The sequence below is a fragment of the Rhinopithecus bieti genome, unplaced genomic scaffold (genome assembly GCF_001698545.2).
Source record: "Rhinopithecus bieti isolate Rb0 unplaced genomic scaffold, ASM169854v2 scaffold_13029, whole genome shotgun sequence".
Lineage (NCBI taxonomy): Eukaryota > Metazoa > Chordata > Mammalia > Primates > Cercopithecidae > Rhinopithecus > Rhinopithecus bieti.
In genome coordinates this window covers 2,517,556-2,544,898 of record NW_016807982.1, presented here as the reverse complement: position 1 = coordinate 2,544,898, position 27,343 = coordinate 2,517,556, and the positions used below count along the sequence as shown (strand labels likewise).

Below are 27,343 nucleotides of genomic sequence, written 5' to 3'. Positions count from 1 at the left end.
GTAAGATCCAGAAGCCACAGTTTCTCACCAGCTGCCCCTAACAAGGGTCCTAGAAGAGTTCTGGTCCTAGAAGAGTTCTGATCCTAGAAGTCCTCCCTTTCAGCAATTGTGCAGTCTTCCCCAAAGAAGGCCCCTAGAGACTTTCAGGAGAGGGGAAAAGTGGAAATGATAAGGCAGCATAGCCTAAGAATTGGTTCAGTTGACAGAAAAGGAAGAGATAGCTGAGAAAAGGCTGGAAGCAGATGGCTATGGCTGCAATTAGGGGGCATGAAGGAGTGAGGCTGATCAGGCTGAATTGTGTCTCAAAGGGCCTTTGGCAGCCCTGGAGAAGGAGGAGGAAACCCAGGCTCTGCTTCCGATGCCTGTTGGGTACATGGCCCTAGCTGGGAAGGGAGCTGGGGCCCAGCAAGTCTGAGTGAAGAGACCTGTGTGGGACTAGGTGGTAGACCCCGAACTCTGCTCCTGCAGTCCATCCCTGAAAGTTGTGCCTCATTCTTTCTCTCTGCAGCATGGGGAGGGCCACCTTTTTCCTTCTTACTCTCCCTTCTCCCTCCACTACCTTCCCTGAGCTCTACAAAGGGACATATCTGGGGAGACCTAGATGCAACTGGAAAAGAACCATCTTTACCTGCTAAGCAGAGTGGCTAGACAAACATTATGAACAAGGCCCTGGGTATAGAGGCTGGATTTCTAATACCAGATTCTCCAGGACTCTCCAAAGCCTTTGAAGAGAAAGGAGTGGAGGTCCTTTCTGTGGGCTGTTGTACATAGGAGCAGAGTGGATGAGGGCAGCAAGGGAAAACATTCATTCACAGAATAGGTATTTTTTTAAACACCGTTTAGTGGCAGGCATTGTTCTAGACACTCAAAATGCAGCAGCACACAAAACAGACACAGTCCCTGCCCTTCTGGAGCTTATGTTCTACTATGGGGAGACATACTATAAACATACAATAGACAAAGAAAATAATTTCAAAGGGCAATCAGTGCTCTGAGGGCAATGAAGCAGGTGATGTAGAGCATTCCCAGGGTTGCAGCTCAACTTTAGTTGGAGTGAGTGGTCAGATAGGCCTCTCTGTCTCTTCTGAGACAGAGGAAGCCATGGGAATATCTGGGGCAGAGTGTTCCAGCAGAGAGAACATCAAGTGCAAAGCCCCCTGAGGTGGGATTTTCAAAGAGATTATAGGTAGTGTGGGTTATTCACAGGCTGAGCACTGTCCAGTGGGTCAGGAGATGGATTTAGACTTGTATCTGCCTAAATGGCTCGAGTGTTTTGGAGCTGTAAACCCATTTTCTGTAAAATTTCTGCCCTAAGCCCCTAGGAAGAGTTGATTAAATAAAGTAATAAAGATGAGTGAATAAAATGGCAAGCCTCCCTCCTTCCATCCTGTTTCCCCTTCTTCCTTCTCCATTTTCTGGGGTAGTGAGGGGAAGAGGAGGTGATTTCCCTTGGGGTCCTAAGGTGTGGGGTTGGATACGAGGCATGCCAAGTCTTCAGCAACAGGGGTGGGTAGTGGGGTTGAGGGAGGCCAGGGACTAGGACACCAGCCCAACTACAGAGATCCAGGCATCTGGGCAAGGCCAGTGTCAAATCAGTCAGGGGGGCTCAGGCAGAACTGGATGCAGGAAGAGACCAGGGGCTGAGGGGGCAGAGGGATGCCTATCCATGGGCACAGTTGAATAATCAGGGGTATGAGCTGCAGGTCAGAGGCTCTGTGTTAGGGCTCCCAGTGTGAAAGGCTGGACAGAGAAACTGAGGCACAATCCTGTCTATACTGGTTGGTTAACGCAGGGAGAGGGGGTGGGTAGACAAAGCCTAAAACTTCGGGATCCTAGGGACACACATGGCTTATCACAGGCTTGGAGGAGCCAGGCTGAAAGCAGCAAAATGAATTCTAGGCCTCACTTGCTGGAAGTTCTACTGTGTTGGAACTGATGTGGGGATGACCTCATAGTCTCCAGGTGAGGGGATTGGATAGGGCTGACCTTCACAAGGGAACAACTCTAACCTTTTGCTGCTATTTGGATCGTCATGTCCAGCTTGTAGCTCTCCCAGACAGCTTCCTGGGGAAGGAGTGAATTGGCTAAAATTTGATTTTTGAAATCTTCATCTTGGCCCAAGGCATCACTTTGTGCCAAACGCTGAGATACTGGCCTTTGTCAAACACACCTGGATCTCTGGGTACCTGGATGTGGACAATCTAGAGTAAGAACGCCTTATCTTTTCCCCAGGTGAGTATCTTTGGTGTTAGATGATCATCCAGAGAAATTGAGTGACCTACCCAATGTCACTGTAAACCAATGGAGGAAACAATGATAAAGATAGCTACCGTTAGTGAGTATTTATCATGTGCCAGGGACAGTGCTAAGGGGTTTATATGCTTTACCTTGTTAAACCTTACATCATTCACACCTTTATTATGGCTCTAATATTTCCCCATTTTACAGATGAGGAAACAGGTTAAGAGAGGTGAATCACTTACCCAAGTACACACAGCTATTAAGTGAGTGGAAAGGGATTTGAGCCCACAGAGTCTGATGGCAGAGTCCATACCAATAACTGCTTGAATCAAGGGAGTCTGTGAGTTGCCTAGGTCTCAAGAAAGGAAAACCAACTGATTTGGCTGGGCAGGGCCCTAGGGGAGAGGGAGAGAAAACACTCTGACTCCTTCTCCCATTTTCCATTCTTTTCCTGGAAGGTAATTGCTTGGGGCAGTGACAACCTCCTGGTGAATTACACAGCTGGTTTCCCAGTGAGATTTGTAACAACAACCCCGCCAGCCTGGCAGCCCCCAGCAAGTTCCGGTTTAAGAAACTAATTGCTGGATTGTGTAGTTGGTGCTAAATTGGGTAATTTCTTGGTGACGGCATCTGTGCCACTTCTTCCATTCCCAGATAGATTTGAGCTGCATCAGAGAAGAATTTGTCACACACGGCAACCTCCCAGACTCCTTCACTCACCACTTTCCAGCCAACCATAGACTACTGCTAAAGTGGCTGCTTCCTTCGGCCCTCTCACCATTCGGGCAGCTCTCTGTGTCCTGGGATAGTGGATGGATGACTTGGTGCAATAAAAATGGGAAAATAACACCGGCACCCAGAATTGTCATAGGACTTCAGGGAGTGTCCTTTATTCTATACCAATCTGACCTTGGGCTTAGTATAAACTCAGTGCTCACCACACATGGGAAAAGGCTAAATCACACTCTGGTTAGCTCTGGGAGATATGTATGGATGAGGTCTTTTTGTTTGTTTACTTAAAAAAAAAAATTCACTTTCATTACTGTGCTCACTTCAGAATGGCATTGAATAAGTTTGACTTCTCTGGGCTGGCAACACAGATGGAGAAAAGCTAAGGCGTTGGAATCGGCCAACACTGGATTTGACTTCTGGCTTTGACAGCAGCTCTCAGTGTGATCTTGAGGAGCTCAAGTTAGCCTCTCCAAACCTCAGTTTCTTCTTTTGTACACTGGAAGGTGGTGGGGGGTGGACAATATCTATCCCTTGGAATAGTTGTGGGAATCACATAAAATATCATAAATGAAAGGATCTTGTTCTTTGTAGACTCACATGCACTCAACAAATGCCTGCCATATGCTAAGTGTTGTTCTAGGGACTGGGGACAATTCAGTGGGTAAGATGGATACAATTCCTGCACTTATGTGGAGCTTACATTCTAGTGGGAGAGATGGACAATTTAGGAGTCACACATATTTTAAATGGTAACAGTATAAGAGACAGGTACATGGTGCCTTGAGAGCAAACAGCAGGGGGATCTGACCTAGTCAGGGAGGCCAGAGAAAGCTTCCCCGAGGAAGCAACAACTGGGCTGAGATCTGAAGGGTGTGTAGGAGTTAGCAAGGCAGAGGTGGGTAGGAAAAGCTTTCCCAACAGGGGGAATAGGCCGCGTGATGCGAGGGATCATGGGACTGACAAAAGACTATCCTGGCTGCTGCAGAGAAAGCAAGGGGGGCATGTTGTGAGAGGATGTTGGAAAAGTAGGAAGGGCCAGACCCTGCAGGTCTTGTTGGACAAGTGAAGGCATTTTATCCTAAGAACATCAATAAACCAATGAAGAGTTTTAAGCAGAGAAGTGACATGATGAGATTTGCATTTTCAAGTGACCATTTGGATTGGAGCGGGGTAAGAACGGAAGCAGGGAGACCAGTTAGGAGAAGACGTGCAGGCATGCAGGCAGGAGATGGTGTTCTCAGGAACAGTTGGATTCATTAGCAGTGCTTTCTGCTGCAAATACTACAGGAAATCTGGCCAACAGTGGTTTAAATAAAGAGCGTATTCCTTATCATATGTAGACCTGGAGTAAAGCAACTGTTCATATTGGTTCCATGGCCGGATGATGTCAGAACTGACATCTCTGCAGTTCTCTAGGCCTCTTGTGGTGGCAAGATAGCGGCCCTAGCTCTGGCCATCATGGTTGTAGTCAAGCCAAAAATAAGGGGAGGAAAGATGGCACTAGCAATTCCTACCCCTTTGGTCACAAAGGCAAAGTCTTTCCCAGAAACCCTCGTTATGCTTCCATGTATATATCATTAACCAAAATGGAATCATGTGGCCTCTAGTTACAAAGGAGGCCGAGATAAGGACAAGGAGGCTGGGAATGAGTTTTAGCGAGTCAGCCAACAGTGATATGGTGGATATGGAATAAATGGGCACATCTGTTTTTTTTTTTTTTTTAGGAAGCAAAATCCATAGGGCATGGTGATGGACTGAATTATTAGTCTCTTCCTCACTTGTTTTTCCCTCCCATTGATTTTGTTTAGTAACGGAGTGAAGGCGGGTGATGTAGGGGGAGAAATGTGATCATAAAGCACAATATATAGGAGGAAGCCAGTTGTTAATTAAATATTTTCTTTAGAAAATCCATAAATTGGATATCTCCTGCTCCCAGTAATTTGGATTTTGATTATACTGTTTACTATTTGGACACTGGGGATTTTGTAAATCCAAAGAAAGGCTTCTCATGAGGGATTACACTGTATTAATCTTTTAGAGTTTGTAAGAGTGATTTTATTATTTGATACCCATTGAAATCCTGGGAGATAGGTGAGCAGGTATCCTGAGGCTTAGAGAGGGTAGGCCGCCTCTGGTACGTCAGGTGTCACATACGTTCTGGTCTCAGGACCTGTGCTTTTTCACTATACAGGGCTGCCCTGTAGGATCTGGGTAAAGGAGTTGAGGGGTGATCTGTCTGGAGAGCAGCAATTATAGGGCCCATCTTCTCCAAGACAAGAGCAAGGAGAATGTGGATTGATGCCAGAGGGGCTGAAGTTTCATAGGATCTTGATGAAAGCTGAGCAGCTTGCCAGCAGCACCTGCATGAAGCAGGAGACAGAGGGGCACCTGGGAATGTCCACCCCTGGGAAGTTCCATGAGGCCCTAGCTTGATGTCGCCACACACAGAGCAAATGGGACGGTCTGGGCTTCTGCCAAAGTGGCCTTTTGTGCCGTGAGTCTCAGATACAGGTCTTGCCTGGGGCAGGAAGAGGAAAGAGAATGACATGGATGAAAGACCAGGCTGTCTTTCCATCTTCTTTCCAAGACAGAGAGATGCTTCCAAGTGCTTTTTTTTTTTTTTTTTTTTTTGAGACGCAGTCTCGCTCTGTCGCCCAGGCTGGAGTGCAGTGGCCGGATCTCAGCTCACTGCAAGCTCCGCCTCCCGGGTTTACGCCATTCTCCTGCCTCAGCCTCCCAAGTAGCTGGGACTACAGGCGCTTGCCAACTCGCCCGGCTAGTTTTTTGTATTTTTTAGTAGAGACGGGGTTTCGCCGTGTTAGCTAGGTTGGTCTCGATCTCCTGACCTCGCGATCCACCCGTCTTGGCCTCCCAAAGTGCTGGGATTACAGGCTTGAGCCACCGCGCCGGCCCCAAGTGCTTTTTCAACAACTACTTGAGAGGCCGTCTTGACCTGAAATTCCCTCTGTTTCCCCAAAGAAGGGCAATGGAGGAGAATTGTCATCCAGAGCCAGGCAGTTGGTATCCGTGAGGTCACCCCAGTCTCCCTTTAGGCAGTGTAACCAACAGCTTCTACAGTCCAGGCTCCAGGGTGGGCCAGGGGCTGGGTATGTCTCACCCTGTCCTCTATGGAAGATTCTTAGGAAACCACAGTCTTCTTCATTGTCTCACATCCTTCAGGGCCAGGAAGTTCTTCCTGATGTCTGACTGTGCCTTTTCCACTACTATTAATCATGCTTGCAAAGCTAGCTCTTCTTCCTGATGTCCCTGTGTCTAATAATGGCATCATTAGTCTTCCAGTCACGGCTGCTGCAAACTTCAGGATCGTCTTACTTTCTGATTTTCTCTCTCCTATTCCCACTATTTGCCATTCCCTGTCTGCCAGAACTCTCTGAGCCTACCCCTTAGAATTTCCTATTTGCACACTTCTTCTCCCTGTGCTTGTTGTTTCCTCCACTGGGTAGGTTCTCTTCCCCATCACCTATGTGTATGGGACACACAGACATCTTGTACTCCATCACAAACACCCTCTCCTCTGAGAAGTCTTCCTTGACTGCCCTCTATTGAATCTGGTCCCATCCTCATCTGAAGTAGCCTAACATTTTGGTACCTCTTTACAGCACAGTCATTTGTTCGTCTACTTAGTGAATGTTTATTAAGGACTGGCTCTGGGCAAAGCCCTGAGTTAGGTGCTGGAGATGCAGAGATGAATAGGACTTGGTTCCTGTCCTGAAGAAGACCACATTCTAAGTGGGGAGACAGAAACTGAAACAGACATTTTCAATGCAATGTGAAGGCTGCTTTCATGGGGACACCCAGGGTGTTATAAAAGCCCGATAAAGAGCATAACCTAGAATAAGAGCACAGAAAGTCTTTAAGGGAAGGTGGGGCTTAATATGAGTAAGTGTTAGCCAAGGGGAGGGCTTTGAGGTGGATGAAAGGAAATTCTAGGAGGAGGGTACAGTTTGTGCAAAAATAAAGTGGCCTGAAATAACTCTGTCACGTGAGAGGTTGTTCCCCTGTTAGACTCTAAACCCCTTGAGGACAGGGACCACTCTGAAATCACCTCTGTACACTTCTCACTCTCTTGCTTATGGTAGCTGTTCAACAAATGTTTGTGGAATGGAATCATATTTGAGGGCAATGGAAAAAAAAAAAAAAAAAAAAAAAAAAAAATGCAGTGGCTCAGCACCATGGACAGATCCCACAAACACCTGCAGTTGGAGGTAGTCCAACCTGTAAGCTCATTTGCATGTATTTGAATAATGAAGCCAACCTCATTTCCCTGGGGGTTCAAAGGCTCTGCATCATGGCGGATCCAATCAGTCCTGGTTTGGGGGGGTTGGGAAGGGAAACTGTCAGGGCCAGAGACCAGTCCTCTGAGGACGGTGGGAAAACGTCACTCCCCTTTTGCTTACCATCCTTTTCTTTTCCATCAGGAGCCAGTGGTCCTGAGCCTTCTGAAGTTAGGATTCTGCCTGGTGGTGGGGATCCTGACATCAAGGATGGGACACCCTGGATGGTGAGTGATAGAAGAGTCTGGGAGCGGGGATTAGACTCAGGTTCTCATGCCAGAATAATGGGTTTGAATCTTGATTCAAAGTGACTCATCCACTTACTGGCTGTGTGACCTCACCATTTTGAGCTCAATTTTCTCATGGGTAAGTGTGGATAATATCTGCATTACAAGATTTCAGTGAGATTAGAGAGTATCAGGTATGCACAATACCTGGTATATAGCAAGTACTTGGGAAATAGTAGGAGATGAGAGATGGGCAGGATCTGAAGAAAGGTGGGTGTGGGGAGGTGGTGGCAGGGAGAAAGAGAATGAGTCTCGGAGGTGCCGCTGTCTGGAGCCTTTGAGGCTGTCATCCCTCCTAGTCAGCAGATGGCCCAGGAGCCTGGTCGAGGATGAGGGAGGGCACCGTCTGCCAGCTCCTCTGTCCCTGTCCCTCCTGCTGTCACTCCCTCCTGCTCCTATCCTGGCAGCTCCTGGAGTCCTGATTGGAGGCAGCTCTTGCTGAGAGCTGACCTCTCTGTCCTGTAGCCTTGGCAAGCCTGGGATGGAGGCCAGGAGCACTGGTTCCTGAGTTTTTTCTCCATCGCTTTCCTGTCTTGCATTCCCTCTGTTCCTGGGAGGAGGAACTCCTGGGTTCCAATCCCAGTTTAGGATTCAGATGCTACTTTGTGTAGCTGCTGTTCTTCTTCACGGATTTTCCTCCTTCATGATTCCTCTCCAGTGGAATGGGAGTGGAGGGTGGGGAGTAAAAGGCAAAAGGGGTAATTTCATGGGGGAAATATTTGGAACCCAGAAGAGGAAGGAGGAAGAGTCATCTCAGATTCTCCTTATTTCAGTCCACAGGGGAGGGAGAAGGAACCTGCGGCCAAATAGAATGCACAGGGTGTGGAAGGAAGGGGAGGGATTGCTCTGTGGGATGGTGCTGGATATGTAGATTTGGGTCCAGTGTTCTCTTTGTTCACAGCAGCTGGGAGCTGTGACCCTGAGGCCTGGCTCTTGCAACAGTGGGGTGTAGGGCAGGGTTGGGGTAGATATGTGGCTGTGGATCTATTTGCCTAATGCCAGCTTGTTAAAAGCTAGTTCACCTAAAGACTGGTTCCTTTGAATATTTTATGTCTCCCTGGGTATTCTTTTGTTTTTGGTAATCTAAGGACACACACACACACATAAACACACATCCCAAAGTATATCTATATATTTACAAATAAATGTGTATCTATGTATATATGTAAATATTTCTATATATATGCATTTATAAATATTTATTAATATATATTTACAAATATAAAAACAAACAAATATATGTATATATATAAATTTAGAGGCCAAGTCTTGCTCTGTTGCCTGGGCTGGAGTGCAGTGGTATAATACAATCATAGTTCACTGCAGCTTTGAGCTCTTGTGCTCAAGAAGTGATCCTGCTGTCTTGCACTCCCAAAGTGCTAGAAGTACAGGTGTGAACCACTGTGCCCAGTCTCTAAGGACATTTAAAAACCCATTTGACTGAGGGAATATCCTCCTGTGAATAAGTATTTATCGGATTTGCGGCATTCGTTGAATGATGGGATTACTTTGTGCCCTTGAGTGTCTATCTGTCTATTATGACTGTTTAAAGGAGTTTTTAGTCCATTTGTGGGAGGATAGTAAAATTAATCATAATAAATTGATATGTATTACCTAAAGGGATACAAGGATGCCTAATAAAAGATGGTTTTAGGTGAAGAGGGCTGTTCAATTCAAATACCTTTTCTCCCTATTTTTCCAGGAGGTTCCTGGGGCCTGGCCCCCAAGACTATGAAGAGCCTTTGCTGAGGCCATGAGGGGTTACCATGGCGACCGAGGCAGCCATCCCCGCCCAGCCCGCTTTGCTGACCAGCAGCATATGGACGTGGGCCCAGCTGCCAGGGCCCCATACCTGCTGGGCTCCAGGGAGGCCTTCTCCACTGAGCCCCGCTTCTGTGCCCCGAGAGCTGGCCTGGGACACATTTCTCCTGAAGGGCCCCTGAGCCTGAGTGAGGGGCCGTCGGTAGGCCCTGAGGGAGGGCCAGGGGGGGCCGGGGTTGGGGGGGGTAGCAGCACCTTCCCCAGGATGTACCCTGGCCAGAGCCCCTTCGACACCTGTGAAGACTGTGTGGGCCACCCACAGGGCAAGGGTGCCCCCCGCCTGCCTCCTACACTCCTGGATCAGTTTGAAAAGCAGTTGCCAGTTCAACAAGATGGCTTCCACACACTACCATACCAGCGAGGGCCAGCAGGGGCAGGGCCCGGGCCAGCTCCAGGGACTGGCACTGCCCCAGAGCCCCGCAGCGAGAGCCCTAGCCGCATCCGGCACCTGGTTCATTCTGTGCAGAAGCTCTTTGCCAAGTCCCACTCTCTGGAGGCGCCGGGGAAGCGGGACTATAATGGGCCCAAGGCTGAGGGAAGAGGTGGCTCTGGAGGAGACAGCTACCCTGGCCCAGGCTCTGGAGGCCCCCACACCTCCCACCACCACCATCACCACCACCATCACCACCACCACCAGTCCCGGCACGGCAAGAGGAGCAAGAGCAAGGACCGCAAGGGGGATGGGCGGCATCAGGCCAAGTCCACAGGCTGGTGGAGCTCCGATGACAACTTGGACAGTGATAGCGGCTTCCTGGCGGGTGGCAGGCCCCCTGGGGAGCCTGGTGGTCCCTTCTGCCTGGAGGGTCCAGATGGGTCCTACCGGGACTTGAGCTTCAAGGGGCGCTCGGGCGGGTCGGAAGGCCGCTGCCTTGCCTGCACTGGCATGTCCATGTCACTGGATGGACAGTCGGTCAAGCGAAGTGCCTGGCATACCATGATGGTCAGCCAGGGCCGGGATGGATACCCGGGGGCCGGGCCAGGCAAGGGGCTCCTGGGTCCGGAGACCAAGGCCAAAGCCAGGACTTATCACTATCTGCAGGTGAGGCTTTTTGGGGGTTGGGGAACAGGATCCTCAGCCTTCACCAGTCTTGTCAACCAGGGAGCAGTGGAAAGTGTTGGGTGAGAGCCAGCTGTCCCTGTGATGGAGGGCCTGGATGCTGGGAGGCTCTGCCCTGCCCCATTGGGTCCCTCTGAGCTCCTTTGGGGCTTCACTTTCCCTATTTGTGCAACGAAGGGCCCTTCTGTTCTAATGATGTGTCAGTCCCTGGAGACTTCCCCTTGACTTACTGTTTTGGACAGGCTGTGCTGATCTCTGTCTTAGGAGGTTGAAGGCATAATGAAGTTGAGGACAGGCAGTGGACAGGATACTGAGGTGCACCTTAGCTGTGGCTGCTCTTAAGATTGAAGGTCAGCAGTTGGAAAGCAGTTCTCCTGCCCCAAAGCCTTCTCCAGCCCTCTTTTCTGCTATAATCCGGGTGGCCCACATGTTTGAATATGAAGATCAGTTATTTCCAGAATGTGCCTCTGCTGAAGTTTGTCATTCCGGGGTACCTGTGGTGGGACAGCCGAAGCTGTGGAGGGGTCCTGGGAGTTTCATGTGTCTCATGTGTTTTCCTAGGTTAGGGGACAAACTGGATTTCAGCCCTGATACAATTCAGGCAGGGCCTCCTGGGAGTGGATAGTGCAGGTGATAGCTGGCATGCTGTTCTCATCTTTTCTTGCCATCTCTATGGTCTCTGCAGGTGAGGCCAGGAGCTCTGATTCCTACTTTTTATGGAGACTTCACCCCAGCCTCATCTAGCCCACATCGTTTTCTTAAGTCATGCCATAATTTTAGGAGAAAAAGTCAATATAAATTCTGGAGGTTCAGTGTATTTCTGCATTCCACATAGTTGATACAGATCTATTTATTCAATGAGCATTTCCTGGGTGCTGTGGATACAAAGATGAAGATACAGATGCTGCTTGTGAGGAGCTCACAGTGTACAGTGGGAATAGACAAGGAAGCAGATAGAATATAGCGTGATGAGGCTGTGATAGGAGAGAGCCCTGGGCTTCTTGGGAACACAGAGGAGACACCTCACCGACCTGGGTGAGGAATGTCCCCTGAGCTGAATCTTGGTGGAGGAGTTGCAGTTGTTGAGTGCCGACTAAAGGTATTCTGGGAAGAGACCATACAACATGTTCAAAGGTGTGGAGAACAGAATCTGCATGTGTCTTTGTGGGACATTGGCCTTGCTAGGTAAGTTGTGCACAAGTTAGGGCTCTCCTGGAGAACTCATGAAGGCCCAAGGGAGCACACAGGGCCACAGAGCAAATAAGAAGGGACTTCTGGATTCAGGACTTCTGGATTGGCCTAGTTTGCCCCCTCCCTGGGTAGGGAGGTGCTCTAAGCTGGGAACTGAAGGGTCCAGGGAGGGAACACCCATCCTTTCTCCCCCATAGCCGACTCCTTGCCATCCCTGAAGACTCGCTGCCATTTTGCTGCTCCCTGCTGCTTCTCCAGGGCTGCCCTGACCTCCCTGGGGGCTTCCTTTTTAACATGCACCTCACAGTGTCCTGCAGAGGAGTGAGGAGCTCTGCAGTGGCTAGAGTGGGAACCCTGCAGTGTGGCCTTCCCATCTGCTGGCCTGCCTCTCTCCACCTGCCTGCTGCTCTCTGTAGAGAATGGGGAAGGGGAATGATCCCTCCGGTCTGGAGTTCCAGGGTATCTGAGGACTGGGATGTCTGAGCCCATGTGGGGAAGAACCAAGGAGCTACAGGGACCCTCCAGAAAGCCTCGTGCTCCCCTGGTACAAAAGCAGGGGAGACTGGCCACATGCTGCCAGGTGTCTTTGTTGGACTCCCAATCCGATTGTTGAAGCCCTGTTTCTCCCACTGGATACCGGCTTTGTCTTAAGCCTCTTCCAGAATCCCTCTGTCCACTCTGAGCCCCTGTTTCTTTATGGAGTCTCATCTCTTTGTTTCCCATCTTCCGATTGAGCCCCAGCCCCTCGAAGAGGCCTCCTCCTCCCCGTGGGTTCCTTCTCATCCCCAGAGTCTCCACCTTTCCCCTGAACCCTATGCTGTCTCTGAGGTGTTACCCCTTTTGGAGCTCCCATCCCTACCCCATTTAACCTGTTCTTTACAACAAGGGTTTTAAATCCTCCCTACCTCCTCCAGTCCTCTCCCCCACGTCTTCACTTACACCTCATTTTCCGAAGTGTAGGCTGACATCACAGACTCCCTCAGCTTCCTGACAGCATCTCTCTAGACACATCCAGATTCCCAGCCACGCTCATCCCCTTCCTTGGCTCATAGGAAAAGCTGGGACCACCCATCCCAGGCTGATCCTTCCTCCAGGGCTTGAGCCCATCTCCTCATGACCCCCTCCATCCCTGAACTGTTCTCCTCCCTTCTGAGGTTTAAAGACTATTTTTACTGGCTCTTTCTGTCATCCTGAAAACATGTCCAAAGTCGCTTGCATCCTAAAAAATATTTCTGCAGCTCCATCCCACCTTCCATGTCCTTCATAATCAAGTTCTTAGAGCATAGACGCCTCTTCTTCACTTCCCTTCAATTCTTCCCTCACTGTGGTCTAATTTCCACACTCCCTGTCATTGACATGCCCTGGCAGTGGCCACAGATGATCTCTTGAGAGCTGTCTTCAAAAGGTACTTTTCGGTGCCTATAATAATTGTTACCATTTATTGAGCACTTTCTATGTCCTGGAAACTCTCTATTGGCTCATTTATCTTTGCCACCAACCCTCCGATGTAGGCATAAGTATCACGACCAACTCGCAGACAAGGAAACTGACACTTAGAGGTTAATCCGTTTTGCTTAAGTTCACCTATCCAGCAAGTGATGGGGCCAGAATTGCACATGAATCTTCTAACTCCCGAGCCTGAGTTACTAACCTCTGAACGCACTGTGGCATTTGACATAATCGACTCCCTTTATTCTTGAAATGTCTCCTGTTTCTATGACATGGCATTTTCCTGACTTCCCTCCTACCCCTCTGCCCACTCCTTCTCAGGTGACTTCACAGGCTCCTCTTCCTTTCTTCACAGTCCCTTTTTAAATGTCAGTGGATCTCTGCTCATCTCTCTTCTTCTCTCCCCTGGGCTGTCTCATTCACTGCTATGGATTCAGCTGCCGCCCATGACTCCCACATGTCCGCCTCCAACCCCGATCTCCCCACTGAATCCCAGAACCAAACATCCAACCACCTGCTCAACAGTTCTATGCCAAGCTCAAGGTGCTCAACCCCGACCCTACCACCTTTTCCCAGACTTGTTTCTCTGGGGTTCTATGGCTCAGTGAGCGGCAGCACCCTCCTCCAGGTCCTCAGCCAACAGCCTGGCAGTCATCCTCGACTCCTCCCGCCCCCTCATCCCCCACGTCTAATCAGGCTCACTGATGCTCCTTAACACCTCTCGTTTCCATCTCCTTCTCTTCCCCCTCATTGTCATTGTCTTAATTTAGGCCTCATCATCTCTTGCCTGGATAACAGCGTCAGCCTCCTAATTGGTCGTCCTCTCACCACTTGAGCCTCTGCCCTGCTCCTGGCCCTCCACAGTCCAGCCTCTGTTTGGACTGTGGGAGAGCTCTTTCTGCAACACAAATCTGATGTCACTGCCCTGCATGAAGCCCTCTGTGGCTCCCCACAGCGGGGAAGGAGAGAGGATTTGGAATGTAAGCAGGTTGAAAGGATGAAGGAAAAGGAGGGGTAGAAGGTTGACTGAGGTCAGGTGATGCCTGACTGCCGGGCATGGAATTGACACAGGTCACTTTGGCCTCTGATCATCAACCGCTTGACGCCTGGCATGTCACTCCCTCAGACTCTCTAGGTGGCCCTTAATTAAGTGCAGAAGGTCTGTGGAGGATGACGAGGTGTCTCTTGTAAGGGAGGGGGACAGCCTGAGACCCTCCCCTTCTGCCTCTGCATGTACCTGACTGTGCCTGTCCAAGCCAGGGCAGAGCACCTCCCACTGGCAGTGGGGAAAGAGTCCTGGCCTCTAGATTTACTAGGGTCAAGTCTGAGAGACAGAGGCCCCTGTTCCTGCAGGTGCCGCAAGATGACTGGGGGGGTTACCCCACTGGTGGCAAGGATGGGGAGATCCCCTGCCGCAGGATGCGGAGCGGCAGCTACATCAAAGCCATGGGGGATGAGGAGAGCGGAGACTCAGACGGCAGCCCCAAGACATCTCCCAAAGCAGTCGCCCGACGCTTCACCACCCGTCGCTCCTCCAGCGTGGACCAGGCCAGGATCAAGTAAGGACAGGGAGGGCCGGGGGGTGCGGGGTCAGGAGGCTGATGCTGGATTCCTGCGGGAGATGTGTGTAGAGTGGGTGAAAGTCAGGTAGTCCTGCTTAGGATTCAACTGGGGTGTCTCACTCTGGTCCACATAAAGGGAGGGTCTTGGTGGGAGTCCTTCTCTGGTGCCTCTTTGGGAGTCTCTTTACCCAGGGTCTCCTAAGGGATCTCTCTTTGGGGGTTCTGAGGAATAGGACTTGCTCAGGGGCCCCAGTGCTATTATCTCCCCTCCCCCACCTCCTAGCAGTCCACTGTTCTGACTCTGGAATTTTGACCTTCCCAGCTGCTGTGTCCCACCCCGGATCCACCCCCGGAGCTCCATCCCTGGCTACAGCCGTTCCCTCACCACTGGACAGGTAAGGGAGAGGCCCAGTATGCCTGGAGGAGAGTGAAAAGGGGATTCAAGTCCTAATGCTCCGCTTAGGACTTAAAATCAGAGGGTCTGCCCATGGAGAGAGCTCAGGCCTGGCTCTGGGGAAACTGGGAAACCTGCCTTAGGACTCCTGGAGCTGACTCAGGCTGGGAGTCTCAGAGAATGACAGCCTTAAAACCCACCAAGTGTCCTCAAAGTGATGAGCTTGTAAGGGCAACTCCAGTGCCCTGGGGCTCTCCACAGGCCCGATTGCTTCCTCCCTGCCCCTATGTAAAAGGTAGGATTGATTTGTACAGACAGGGTACAGGCCAAGCTGCAGTCTCAGACATGATCTGGGCCTGAATTCTGCCACCCTGCCCCTCTGTCCTGAGGAACCACAAGCAAGAGACCTTACTTTTCAACACCTCTGTTTCTCGTCTTTAAAATGGCAATTGTAGGGACAGTTATTTTGCAGGGGTTTTGTGAGAGTTCCGTGAGAAAATGTATGCAAACACAAGGTACTTGGCCCGAAAATGGCATTTGAGAATGTGAGTTCCATATCTAAGTACAGACTTTCCCTTTAATTAGACGGAAGCAGTGCCGTTTAGTAATTAAACACACGAGGTGGGGTTGAATTCCAGCTTGGCTACTTACCAGCTGAGTGACCTGGGGCAAGTTACTTGACTTTTCTTGAGCCCCACTTTCCCTTTTTAAAAATAGGCATCATAATAGTGTTCTTGGCACATAGCCAGCATTCAATAAAGGTTAGCTATTTTTACTGTATGCTGGGGAAAAAATGCAATGCAAAAGACCATCCACATTGGCTCCCATTGTTCGCTGCTGCAGTCTCTCAGTATTCCTCTTCCATTGCCTGAACCAGGGAATCTGATTGGCACAGCTCTCTTTTTACATCAGACCAGCCTATGTTGTTAAACCCACGAGTTAAATGCTTAGCCCTCATTTTACCTGGCCCATCAGTCACATGTAACACAGTTGAAGACTCCCTCCTTCCTGAAAGACTGTACTTGGTTGGCTTGGAGGACACCACGCCCTCTACATTCTCCTGGATTCTCTCCCTGGCTGCTTATCCTCAGTCTGTGTCTTGGGTGCCTCTGCAACTCCCCAGGATGTGAACACTGGAGTTTTCTAGAGCTCAGCCCCTGGACTTCTCTCTATACCTACTCCTTAGGTGATCTTGTCCAGGCTCATGGCTGAGAGCCTAATGACTACGAAATGTATATCTCCAGCCCAAACTCTCCCGTAAATGCCAGGCATATATGTCTAACTGTGCATTGAAATCTCATTTGGATGTTTAGTAGACATCTCAAACTTAAGATGTCCAAAACTAAACTGCTGATACCCGCACCCTCCACAATCCCCTCCTGTCTCTCGCTGCCGCAGTTGCTGCTCTATCCTCTGAATTCTCCATTTCAGATGACAACTTTATCCTTCTAGAAGCTCTGGTTTAAAAGCCTGAAGTCAGTTTGACCACTCTCTCTCTCACAATTCACCTCCAATCCTTCAGCTAATCCTGCTGGTCCCACCTTTAAAATATATCCAGGATCCAACCGCTTCTCACCACCTCCACTGCTACTGGTTCTTCCAGGCACCATGTCCTTTTGTCTGGATGATGGCACTGCCTTCTAGTTGGTCTCCTGTATTTGCTCTTGCTCCACTTCATCCTCTCTCATTACAGCCCGCATGATCTTTAAAAACTATAATCACACTCACTCACTCCTCTGCTCAAAACCCTCACCTTGCTCAGAGTAAACTCAGGAACCTAACCATGGCTTTCAAGGCCTGCATGACCTGGTGACCTCGCTGGAGTGGAGCTGTCTCTGAGTTCCTCTTCTAACGCTGTTCCCCTCCCTCCCACTCCAGCCACACTAGACTCCCTAGGGCCTTTGCATTTGCCACTACCTTTGCCTGGGTGTCACCTTCCCAGACACTCCCATGGATCACTTCCTCACTTCTTTCAGGTCTTTTCCCAAAGGTTCTAAAATTTTAATTTAATGCCCCCCTTCCAACATTTCCTATTCCCCTTCCCTGTGCTGTCATTGTTGAGGTCTTCTCCGCCTTCTTCCTCCTGCTCTTTTTCCTTATTCTTAGTACTTTGCACTATCTAATATCACATATACTTGACATATTTAGCCTGGAGGTATGGCTTCTTATTCTTGCTTTATAGAAGATGAAATAAGTTTAAAGCACTAGAGATGTCACCCTATTATGTCTCATAATACTTTTTTTCCCCTTAAGTCTATTTTTTTTTTGTTTAGTATTTGCCTAGAACACCTTTTTCCATCTTTTACTTTAAAGCCTTTTGTCTACGTCTCGGGTATATTTTTTGAAAATAATTATAGCTACATTTTACCTATATCCATTCTGATAATTGCTTGAGAGTTTAGTACATTTATATTTATTGTGATTACTGATAATCTGTGATTACCCCTTGGCCTAAACCTAGGGTACTGTGATGACCCTGGCCCTAACTCTTGGATTTATTTCTATCATCTTATTTTGTGACTTCTATTTATCTTGCCTTCGGGCTGATGCTTTTCTGTTCCTTTGCTGCCTCCTTTTGGTTTGAGTTTTCTTTATTCTTCTCCCCACCAAATTCCATACTGTTTAGTAGTTATATATCCTATTTTATTCTTTGTGGTTACCCTTATAATTTTCATATGCATATTTGACTTAATGACTGAAGCTGACAGTTTTTTCTGTACTCCTCCTGAACAATGCAGAGACCCTAGGACATTTTTTTGTGTGTGTGTGTGACTGAGTCTGGCTCTGTTGCCCAGGTCAGAGTGCAGTGGCTAGATCTCTGCTCACTGCAACCTCCGCCTCCCAGGTTCAAGCAATTCTCCTGCCTCAGCCTCCCGAATAATTGCACCACTACACCTGGCTAATTGTTTTGTATTTTTAGTAGAGACAGGTTTCACTATGTTGGCCAGGCTGGTTCCAAACTCCTGACGTCAGGTGATCCACCTGCCTTGGCCTCCCAAAGTTCTGGGATTACAGACGTGAGCCACCATACCTGGCTGACATTTTGATTTTGATGACCTCTTCCCTTCTTGTTCTTTTTTTTTGGCAACAAAAATTTATTTTCTCACAATTCTGGAGGCTAGAAATCTGATCAAGCTGTCAGCTGGTGTGGTTTCTACCATTCAGTGATTTGTATTTTTATATTTTTTATGTTGCTGTTTGGAGGAAAAAACATTTTAAATTTGATGGTGCATAATTCATCAATTTTTCTCTTCTTGATTGTGCTTTGGTGCAAAATTTAAGAAATCTTTGTCTAATGCAAGATCACAAAAAATTACTCTAATGTTTCTACTAAGCATTTTGTAGTTTAACATGTATATTTAGATGTATGACCCACTTTGAGTAGTATGTGTGTGTGTGTGTGTGTATGCGTGTGTGTGTGATTCGAGTTAGGGGTCCAGCTTTATCTTTTGGAATGTGGATTTCCAATTTTCCCAGCATCATTTGTTGAAAAGGCTTTTCTTTCCTCATTGAAATTTCTTGGCCTCTTTTTCAAAATCAATTTACTGTAAATGCATGTGTTTATTAATGAACCTTAAAACTTATTCCATTGGTCTGCATGAACCTATCTTTATGCTATTACCACATGCTTTGATTGCTGTAACTGTGTAGTAAGTGTTGATTTTGGTAAGTTGAAATTACACGATTTTGTTACTCCTTTTAAAGATTGCTTTGTGTTTTGTGTTTCCTTTGCATACACACATGATTTTTGGGTAGGCTTGTTGATTTCTATAAGAAAATATAGTTGGGAATTTGAAGGGATTGCCCTGAATGTATAGATGGGGTATTGTATTCTTAACAATATTAAGTGTTATTGTCCTTGAATATTGGATGTATTTCCATTCATTAAGTTCTTCTTTGGTTTCTTTCAGTATTTATTTTATTTTTATTGTTATTATTATTTTAATTATTATTATTTTTTTTTTTGAGATAGAGTCTCGCTTTGTCACCCAGGCTGGAGTGCAGTGGCATGATCTCAGCTCACTGCAAGCTCTGCCTCCCAGGTTCACGCCATTCTCCTGCCTCAGCCTCCTGAGTAGCTGGCACTACAGGTGCCCGCCACAACACCTGGCTAATTTTTTTTTTTTTTGTATTTTTAGTAGAGACGGGGTTTCACTGTGCTAGCTAGGATGGTCTCGATCTCCTGACCTCGTGATCCACCCGCCTTGGCCTCCCAAAGTGCTGGGTTTACAGGCGTGAGCCACCATGCCTGGCCTATTTTACTTTTAATTTTTATTATACATTGATAAATTGTAGGTGTATATATTTATGGGGTACAAAGTAATGTTATGATTTATGAATACAATGTGGAATAATTAAATCAAGTGAATTGACATGCCCATCACCTCAAATACTTAAGTGATCTTAGGACACTTTAATTTCCTTGACTTCTTCCCTTCTTATGTGGACTTATTGCCCAGTATTTTAGTTCTACCTTTTAACCTGTCAAATTAGTCTCCATTATTATTGTTACTTTTTATATTATTAGCTCTTGATTATATATACTCACATCTCTACCTTTTTTACTCCTCACTTTACCCCCTTACATCTCATTGTTTCCTCCTATATTCTTGGTAATTTTTTCAGTGAATATCTGTTAGTAGCAAACTTGAACTTTAACAAAAAATATATTTTACCCATACTGTTTGATACAGTTTAGCTTATTGTGGGAATTCTAGCTTAACATTTATTTTCTTTCAGTGTTTTGAAGATATTCTTTTGTCATCTGTCTGTTGTTGCCATTAAGGAGTCTGCTATCAACCCGATTGTCTTTGTAGATAGTTTTAATTTCTCTCAGGTTGCTGTTGAGATCTTGCTTTGATTTTATCGTTCTGCAGTTTCACTATGATATGTTCATGTGTGTGCTCCATAGATCTGTGGATTCATGTTTTTCTTCAATTCTGGAAAATTCTCTCATGTTATAATTTGCATAGTGTATCTTTTCCCCATTCTTTTACTTTCAACTGTTTGTGTTTCAGATTTAAGGTATGTCTCTTGTACATGGCATCTAATGGTTCTTTTTTTTCTTTTTTTCTTTTGCTTTATCTTATCACTATGCGTTTTGAATGAATGTTTTGTCCATTCATGTTTTATTTTATTTATTTAATTTGTTTTTGAGGCAGGGTTTTCTCTGTCACCTAAGCTACAATGTAGTGGTATGAACGTGACTCACTGCAGCCTTGACCTCCCAGGCTCAATCAATCCTCCCACCTCAGTTCCCCAAGTAGCTGGGACTAGAGACACATACCACCATGTCCAGCTAATTTTGTATTTCTTGTAGAGATGGGACTTCACTATGTTGCCCAGGCTGGTCTCAAAACTTCAAGGGACCCACCCACCTTGGCTTCCCAAAGTTCTGGGATTACAGGCATGAACCTGAAAGCCAGGCCTTCACATCTTAATGTGGTTATTGATGTGGTTGGATTGTCTCATATTATTTTTTGATCCTCTGTTCCTTCTTTACTGTCTTCTTTTGTATTAAATCAATAAATATTTTAGTGTACCATTTACATTTATTTGTTAATTTTTTACTATACAAATTGAGTTACTTTCTTAGTGATTGCACTAGGAATTACAATGTATATCCTAGCTTATCAAAATATAATTACAGTAAAATATAGAAGCATTGCTCTAATATAACTCGTTTTCCCCCTTTGTGCTATTACTGTCATATATTACCTATATATGTTTTAAACCTAACACTTGTTATAAACAAACATTGGTATTATAATAAGTGTTTTGTGTAATCTTATGTCTTTTAAAGAGGTTAAGAGAGGAAGTGAGGAAAATATATTTATAGAGGCTCTTGTATTTACTCACATATTTACCATTTCTGGTGCTCTTTATTTCTTCTTCTGTATTTGAGTTACCACTGGGTTGAGGCTCTTGTATTTACTCACGTATTTACCATTTCTGGTGCTCTTTATTTCTTCTTCTGTATTTGAGTTACCATTGGGTGTTACTTTACTTTCCTTTTAGCCTGAAGGACTTCCATTAGTGCTTCTCATAATAAAAGTCTCTTGGCAATAAATTATTCAGTCTACAATTATTCAGTAACGTCTGGAAATGTTATTTTTACTTCATCTTGGAAGAATAGTTTTGCTGGATATAGAATTCCTGGCTGACAGTTATTTTTCTTTCAGCACTTTGAATATACCATTCCACTGCCTTCTGGTGTTCATTGTTTTTGATGAAAAGTGAGTTGCTTCCCTCTATGTGATGAATTGTTCTTCTTGTGCGGCTACTAAGATTTTCTCTGTTTTCAGCTTTCAACATTTCAACTATAATTTGTGTGAATATGGCTCTCTTAGCGTTTAGCCTACTTTAGGTTCATTGGGCTTCTTTGATCTCTAATGTTTTTTGTTTTTTAATTAAATTTTAAATTTTAATTAAATTTGGTTTAATTTAATTTCAATTTTAAATTAAAATAAATTTAATTTTAATTTAATTTTAATTAAATTTGGTAGCTAGGCACAGTAGTGGGCACCTGTAGCCCTAGCCCCTTGGGAAGTGGGGGCAGGAGGATTGCTTCAGCCCAAGAGTTTGACCTGTAGTGCACTATGATTGTTATGATTGTGCCTGTGAATAGCCACTGCACTCAAGCCTGGGCAACATAGTGAGACCTCATCTCTAAAAAAAAAACAAACAAAAAACAAAAAACAAGAACAAAAACAAAAGGAGAGTTTTTGGCTACTGTTTCTCCAAATATCTTTTCTGCCCTATCTCTTCCTTTTTCTCTTTTTTCTCCTCCTCCTTCTGGAACTCCCATTGCATGTATGGTGATATGCTTGATGTTGTCCCATAGGCCTCTGAGGTTGTGTTCATTTCTGTCTAATATTTTTTCTCTCCATTATTCATACTGGATAATTTATACAGATCCATCTTCATGTTTACTGATCATTTATTATGTTGACCCCCTCTACTGAATTTTTAATTTGTTACTATACTCTTCAGCTCCAGAATTTCAATTTGTTCCTTTTTTAATCTCTCTCTCTGTTGTGATTTGTATTCATGAAGTCATTGTTGTCATGCTTTCCTTTAAATCTTTAAACATGGTTTCCTTTAATTCTTTGATATATTCATAATAGCTGCTTTGTAGTCTTTGTCTGATAAATCCAACATTTGGGGATATGCATACCTTCTTGTTTATTTGCATATCTTATAATTTTTTGTTAAATACTGAACATTTTAGCTACTATATTGTAGCAATTCTAGATTCTTATGTTTTCCTCTTGAAGATTGTTATTGCTTTATTTGTTTGTTAATGTGAATGAAATCTGTGAAATCTGTCTTCCCTACAGCATGTGGCCTCTAATGTTTCCGTTCAGTTTTATTTCCTTCTTATTTTATTTTAAGCCTTGTTTCTTAGGGGGTTCCTCCATATCTGCATAGCTTAGTGTTCAGCCAGAGATTTTTCGGAGGTTGTGCTCAAGAACCTCAACCTAGTTAGACTTTCTCTCTGCCTATAGTTCTACGTGTGAGCTGGGGAGGGCAAAGTTCAGGTTGTTTTCAAACCTACCCTGGCTTTTACTCTTCACCAGACTCTTTTATTTCCCCTGCACACGTATATAGGCTCCGTTGGTTAGGGATGTGTGGGTGGCTCAGGCTTCTCTGCTCTCTGCTGTGCATTCACTCAGCTTTGAGTTAACCCAAAATATGTGGAGAGCTGATTAAACTCCCTAGGTCTGTCTCACCCCATGGAAGTTTCTGATAAATTCCTGGCTAGTTTGCCAGTCCATTTTTTGGCCCAAACATTGCTGAAACCCAGCCTAACAGTGCTGCCGGCCTTCCCTGTTCTTGATATTATAACTGGCAATGCTCCAAATTAAGTGGAGCTCCCTGGCAGAGGCAGTGAAGCAGCTGATTTTTCACATGCGGCACCACGTTTGTTGAAGTATTGCAACTGATAGCGTTGGGGACCTGGTGAACGAGGGCAGCCTCAGGATACTATAGAGTCATGCTATTCTTACCCAAAGTTCAGTAATTTTTATGAATACATGTTTCTTTGTCCTATGTCTTTTATTGATTTGCAGAGTGATAAAATGGTGGTTTTTGACAGTTTTGTCCTGCTTTAGAGTCTTATTTTCTTCTGTTTTCAGTTTTATCTTTTAAGCTTAGAACTTTTAAACATCATTTAAAAGTTATTTTGTTTTAGCTGAGGTAGCACTAGCTGGTATAACAGAGAAATCTTGAATTCTCAATGGCTTAACCCAATAAAAGTTTGGTTTTTGTTTATGTCACAATTTGTATTTTCTATTGCTATGTAAGTTATCCCCAAATGTAGTGTCTTTAAACAATGAATATTTATTGTCTCACAGTTTCTGTGGGTCAGGAACCTGAGTGCAGCCTGGCTGTGGGTGCGACTGGGTCAAGTGCCTCACAAAGTTGCAATCAAGGTTTTCGCCAAGGCTGCAGCATCTCAAGGCTTGACTGGGTGAAGATCTGCTTCCATGCTCACTCACATGGCTGTTGGCAGGCTACAGATTCTTGCTGGCTACTGACCAGGGACATCAATTTCTTCTATGTGGGCCTCACTATAGGGCTACTCACAGCATAGCAGCTTGCCTCCCCCAGAGCAAATGCTCTGAGAGAAAGAGAATAAGAAAAGGTGTCTAAGATGGAAGCCATGGTCTGTTTGTAACCTAATCTCAGAAGTGATATCCCATTGTGTCTGCCATATTCCATTCATTAGAAGTGGGCCAGTAAGTCCAGTCCATACTTATGAGAAAGGGATTACACAAGGGTGTGAGTTCCAGGAGATGGAGATCATTAGGAGCTATGTCAGAGGCTGTCTCCCACATAGTACACTCACCTTTATTGGAAATTTATCTGTGAGAAGCATGAGCAGCTTAGGAGTGAGTTCCCCAGGAAATATTTTGCAGTTGCTTCTGTTAGAATATCCATGGGTTGGGACAATTTTATGTTAATTTTTAATTTTGGGGGTGTGGCCCATGAAGGTTCATGCAGATACACAGTACTATGGCTGTGTGAGGACCAGCTTGTAGGTACAGACTCTTAGGGGATTTGCCTCTTTTCCCTTCCCGCCATCCCTGTACTTCAGACGAGCTTCCTTGTCATCAGCCTGTGGTGATGACTAATTTTTTTATTCTAGTCTACATTTTCATCAAAGGTTTCACTTTTCCTAACTTTATGCAGGTTCTCCTTTCCAATTCCATGCTTCATGTGGGCCCAAAGCCTTCCTTCTATGCCCAAGTGGGTGTTTAAAACCTAAGTCTTTACCAAAATGCTGAGACCAACAGCCCCTGCCCCCACTTCCCGCCTCCACTGGGCTGTTTGCAGCATTGGCTCATACAGTTAATATTCTGATTTGCTTTTGTCCCCTGGGGACTTATCTCGCTTTCTTGTGAGCTCAGCTATGCATATAAAGCAACATTTGTTATATTTTATCCAATGTTTTGAAATGGGAGAGTTTTCTAAAGGTTATCTAAACTAAATAACACATGTAAAGTATACAGGATGTTGCCTGGCCCCCTGTTGGACCCACCAACTCTAGTCTGGACAATTTCCAATTAGACACAAAGCATTTTTACTTTAAATATGCCATGAGCTTGCAAATGCCTACTGATTCTCAGTCTGGTTTAGAGAAAGGCTAAGGATCTCATCCCAAGAGGATCCTTTGACTTTGACTCTCCTGTAAGTGGGTGTTGAGGGAAGCAGGGTGGAAGTCAGTGCAGGGATAATAGGAACATTCACAGTACAATGTTACAGTTTTATAATTGTAAGATAGTAAAGATCAACTTGGGTGCAATATTTCTCTGAGAGTCTCTTGAGTCTGTGTTTTCCTTGTGTCCTGGTCTCCTGTTGGAACCCCAGAAGCTCCTCTTGGCCAGCTGAGCTGGCAGGTGTATGACCCCAGGGAGTTGTTCACCCTTTTTTGTCTGCCTTGGATAGAATTGGTTGTGAGTATTGCCTGTGGGTGGGATTTCAAGAGCTTCAGAACCCCAGGGAAAGAGGCACTTCTCATTCTGAGTGGTATTGTCACTGATTTAAGAACCTCTTGTTGCTTAATACTAGCTAAAGTTTATTGAGCATCTACTGTGTGCCAGATATTATGCCTAGTGCTTTATACACAGAAGAGGGCTAGAGATACAGAAACATACTACAGAGTGAGATTCCTTTCATCCCTGGTGTCTGGACTCGAGACCAGCGTGCTTTCTGCTAGGGTTAGATTAGCTCCCCTGTGCTCCAAGAGGGACACTCTGGGCTGCATTTGTTCTAGTTGGGGAGTGTCTTGAGCCTAGCCCAGAAATAGCAGGACTTAGTTCAGTTCCTGTGTTTTAGGAAATACACTGGCAACTGTTGTCCTTGGTGCCCCAGAAATACAGAGACAGAAAGACTGAGAGGTAGATGACAGAGCATCATGGTGAAAGCCACAACTGTCACACAAGTGTGGCTTGTGACAGTCAAGTATGAGATAATTTAACTTCTATGGGGTCTCAGATTGATTTTTCCATGGCCTGTGATTTCCATACACTTGTAATGAGGCTCCTTTAGAAAAGCTTCAAAAGTTCAGACAATCCTTCTTTTTAATTAGTGGGCCCACACTGAAACCACTGAATCTAAATCTCCAGCAAATTTGACTCTGAGCTTCTAAGCAGCCAAAGCAAGAGAGGTGTTTCGTTAACCCTGGGTTCAGATCCTTGGGGTGGGGCCTGAGTTAATGTAGGTTTAACAAGCTCCCCAAGAGATTCTGTTGCTCAATCAGCCTTACACGGGAGCCAGGAAGCATGACATTTAATTTCAGTTTTATCACTTACCAGCTGGGCATCCTTAGACAATTCATCTGCCCTCTCTGGGTCTTTTTGCCCATTAATAGATTGGAATAGAAATGGCTCTATTTGAAGTAGAATCCAGTAAAATCATGTTATGCTTTGGAGGCTGAATTATGGAAACATTGAGCTGCAGTTTACACATGGATCAGGCCACTCCTTTGAGCCTCTGTTGACTGCACATAAATACAATGCCATGAATCTTTCCTGGGAGATGTCACAAGATGCAGCCATGTGATACTTGCTGTTACGTTTGCCATGGGATGCTGTCGAGGACCTTGTCCATGACTTCATCCAATGGACTCTACATAATTATCCACAGGGGATGACTGTCTCTTAGTCTCAGGGACAAGAATTGTTGTGGTTCTCTTGGGCATCTGGTCTGTGTTTACTGGGGAGGCCCTGAGACCTTCACATGCCACTAGCTGAGGGCTTACTATGTTCCAGTACCTGTACCAAAAGCCTCACGTGTTTTTATTTGAGTCCCCTCAATAGCCCTATGAAGATGGTACCATTATCACTCCCATTTGACAGGTGAGCAAACTGAGGCCCCCAAACTTTAACTTTCCCAGGCCATTCTGCTAGGAAGTGGTAGAGCAAGCACTTGAATCTTGGAGAGGTCTCACTCATAGCCCATACAGGCAACTCTGAGGCTATACTCCCTGATGCTTTGCCTGCTTGGAAGCTCAGGGTTAAATATGTGCCCATCTTGAGCAATGTTCAGGACTTTGTCACCTGTGTTCTGGGGGTAGCACTTACCTCTGGTAGCACCTTTTCCTGTCTTTACTTTTTCTTGGCACCAGTTTTCTCATGTAATGTGAATGAAGCTGCAACCTCTGTGGTATATTTAGTCTTCGTGTGGTAGTGTGCGGCACAGTTCCATGAACAAAATTTTTGTTTTGCTTTTTTTCATGCTTTAAATTTTTTTTTTTTTAACACCATGGATTCTGCACCACCAAAATACCAAAAACAAAACCAAGAACCTCATCCAGCAATGGCTAAGCTTTCCTCAGTGGGGGAGGGTAGAGAAGGAGCCCACAGGTTAAGGCAGAACCCGAGTGGGTAGAAGGTGGGGGAAAGCTCGGGACACTGGTAGGTTAATAACTTTGCTCCATCACTTACCCATTAGTTTCCGTCCTGCCACTTGGTATTTTATATATATATAGAGAGAGAGAATATAAATATACATATAAAATACCAAGTGGCAGGACGGAAACTAATGGATATATATATCAATTTTCAGTCAATTTTGTAATGTAATGGATTATAACTAATACAATAAAAGGTGTCCTCCATGTAGTCCCCACCCCCATACTGGGCAGGAGGGTGCATGCCAGGTCCCTGGTCCTCTCTGTTGGGGTCAGGTGAGAGAAACGTCAGGGGCTGGGGCTAGGTGGAGAGGAAAACATGGTGGTCTGCAGCCTGGGGTGCAGCCAGACAGATACCTGGAAGAGGCATAGGTGGGGTGGAGGTGGGGGTGGGGGT

General features: G+C 45.9%; 1 protein-coding gene across 1 annotated transcript in view; it reads left to right on the top strand.

Moving 5' to 3' along the window:
- Window positions 1-7,396: 7,396 nt before the first annotated feature.
- Window positions 7,397-27,343, top strand: part of DLGAP3 (DLG associated protein 3) — a 50,792-nt gene continuing 30,845 nt past the window's right edge. The window contains 4 exon segments of the mRNA XM_017884580.1: window positions 7,397-7,495; window positions 9,258-10,415; window positions 14,427-14,632; window positions 14,958-15,030. Of these exon segments, the coding sequence (XP_017740069.1) occupies window positions 9,309-10,415; window positions 14,427-14,632; window positions 14,958-15,030 (1,386 nt within the window). The 5' untranslated portion in view covers window positions 7,397-7,495; window positions 9,258-9,308.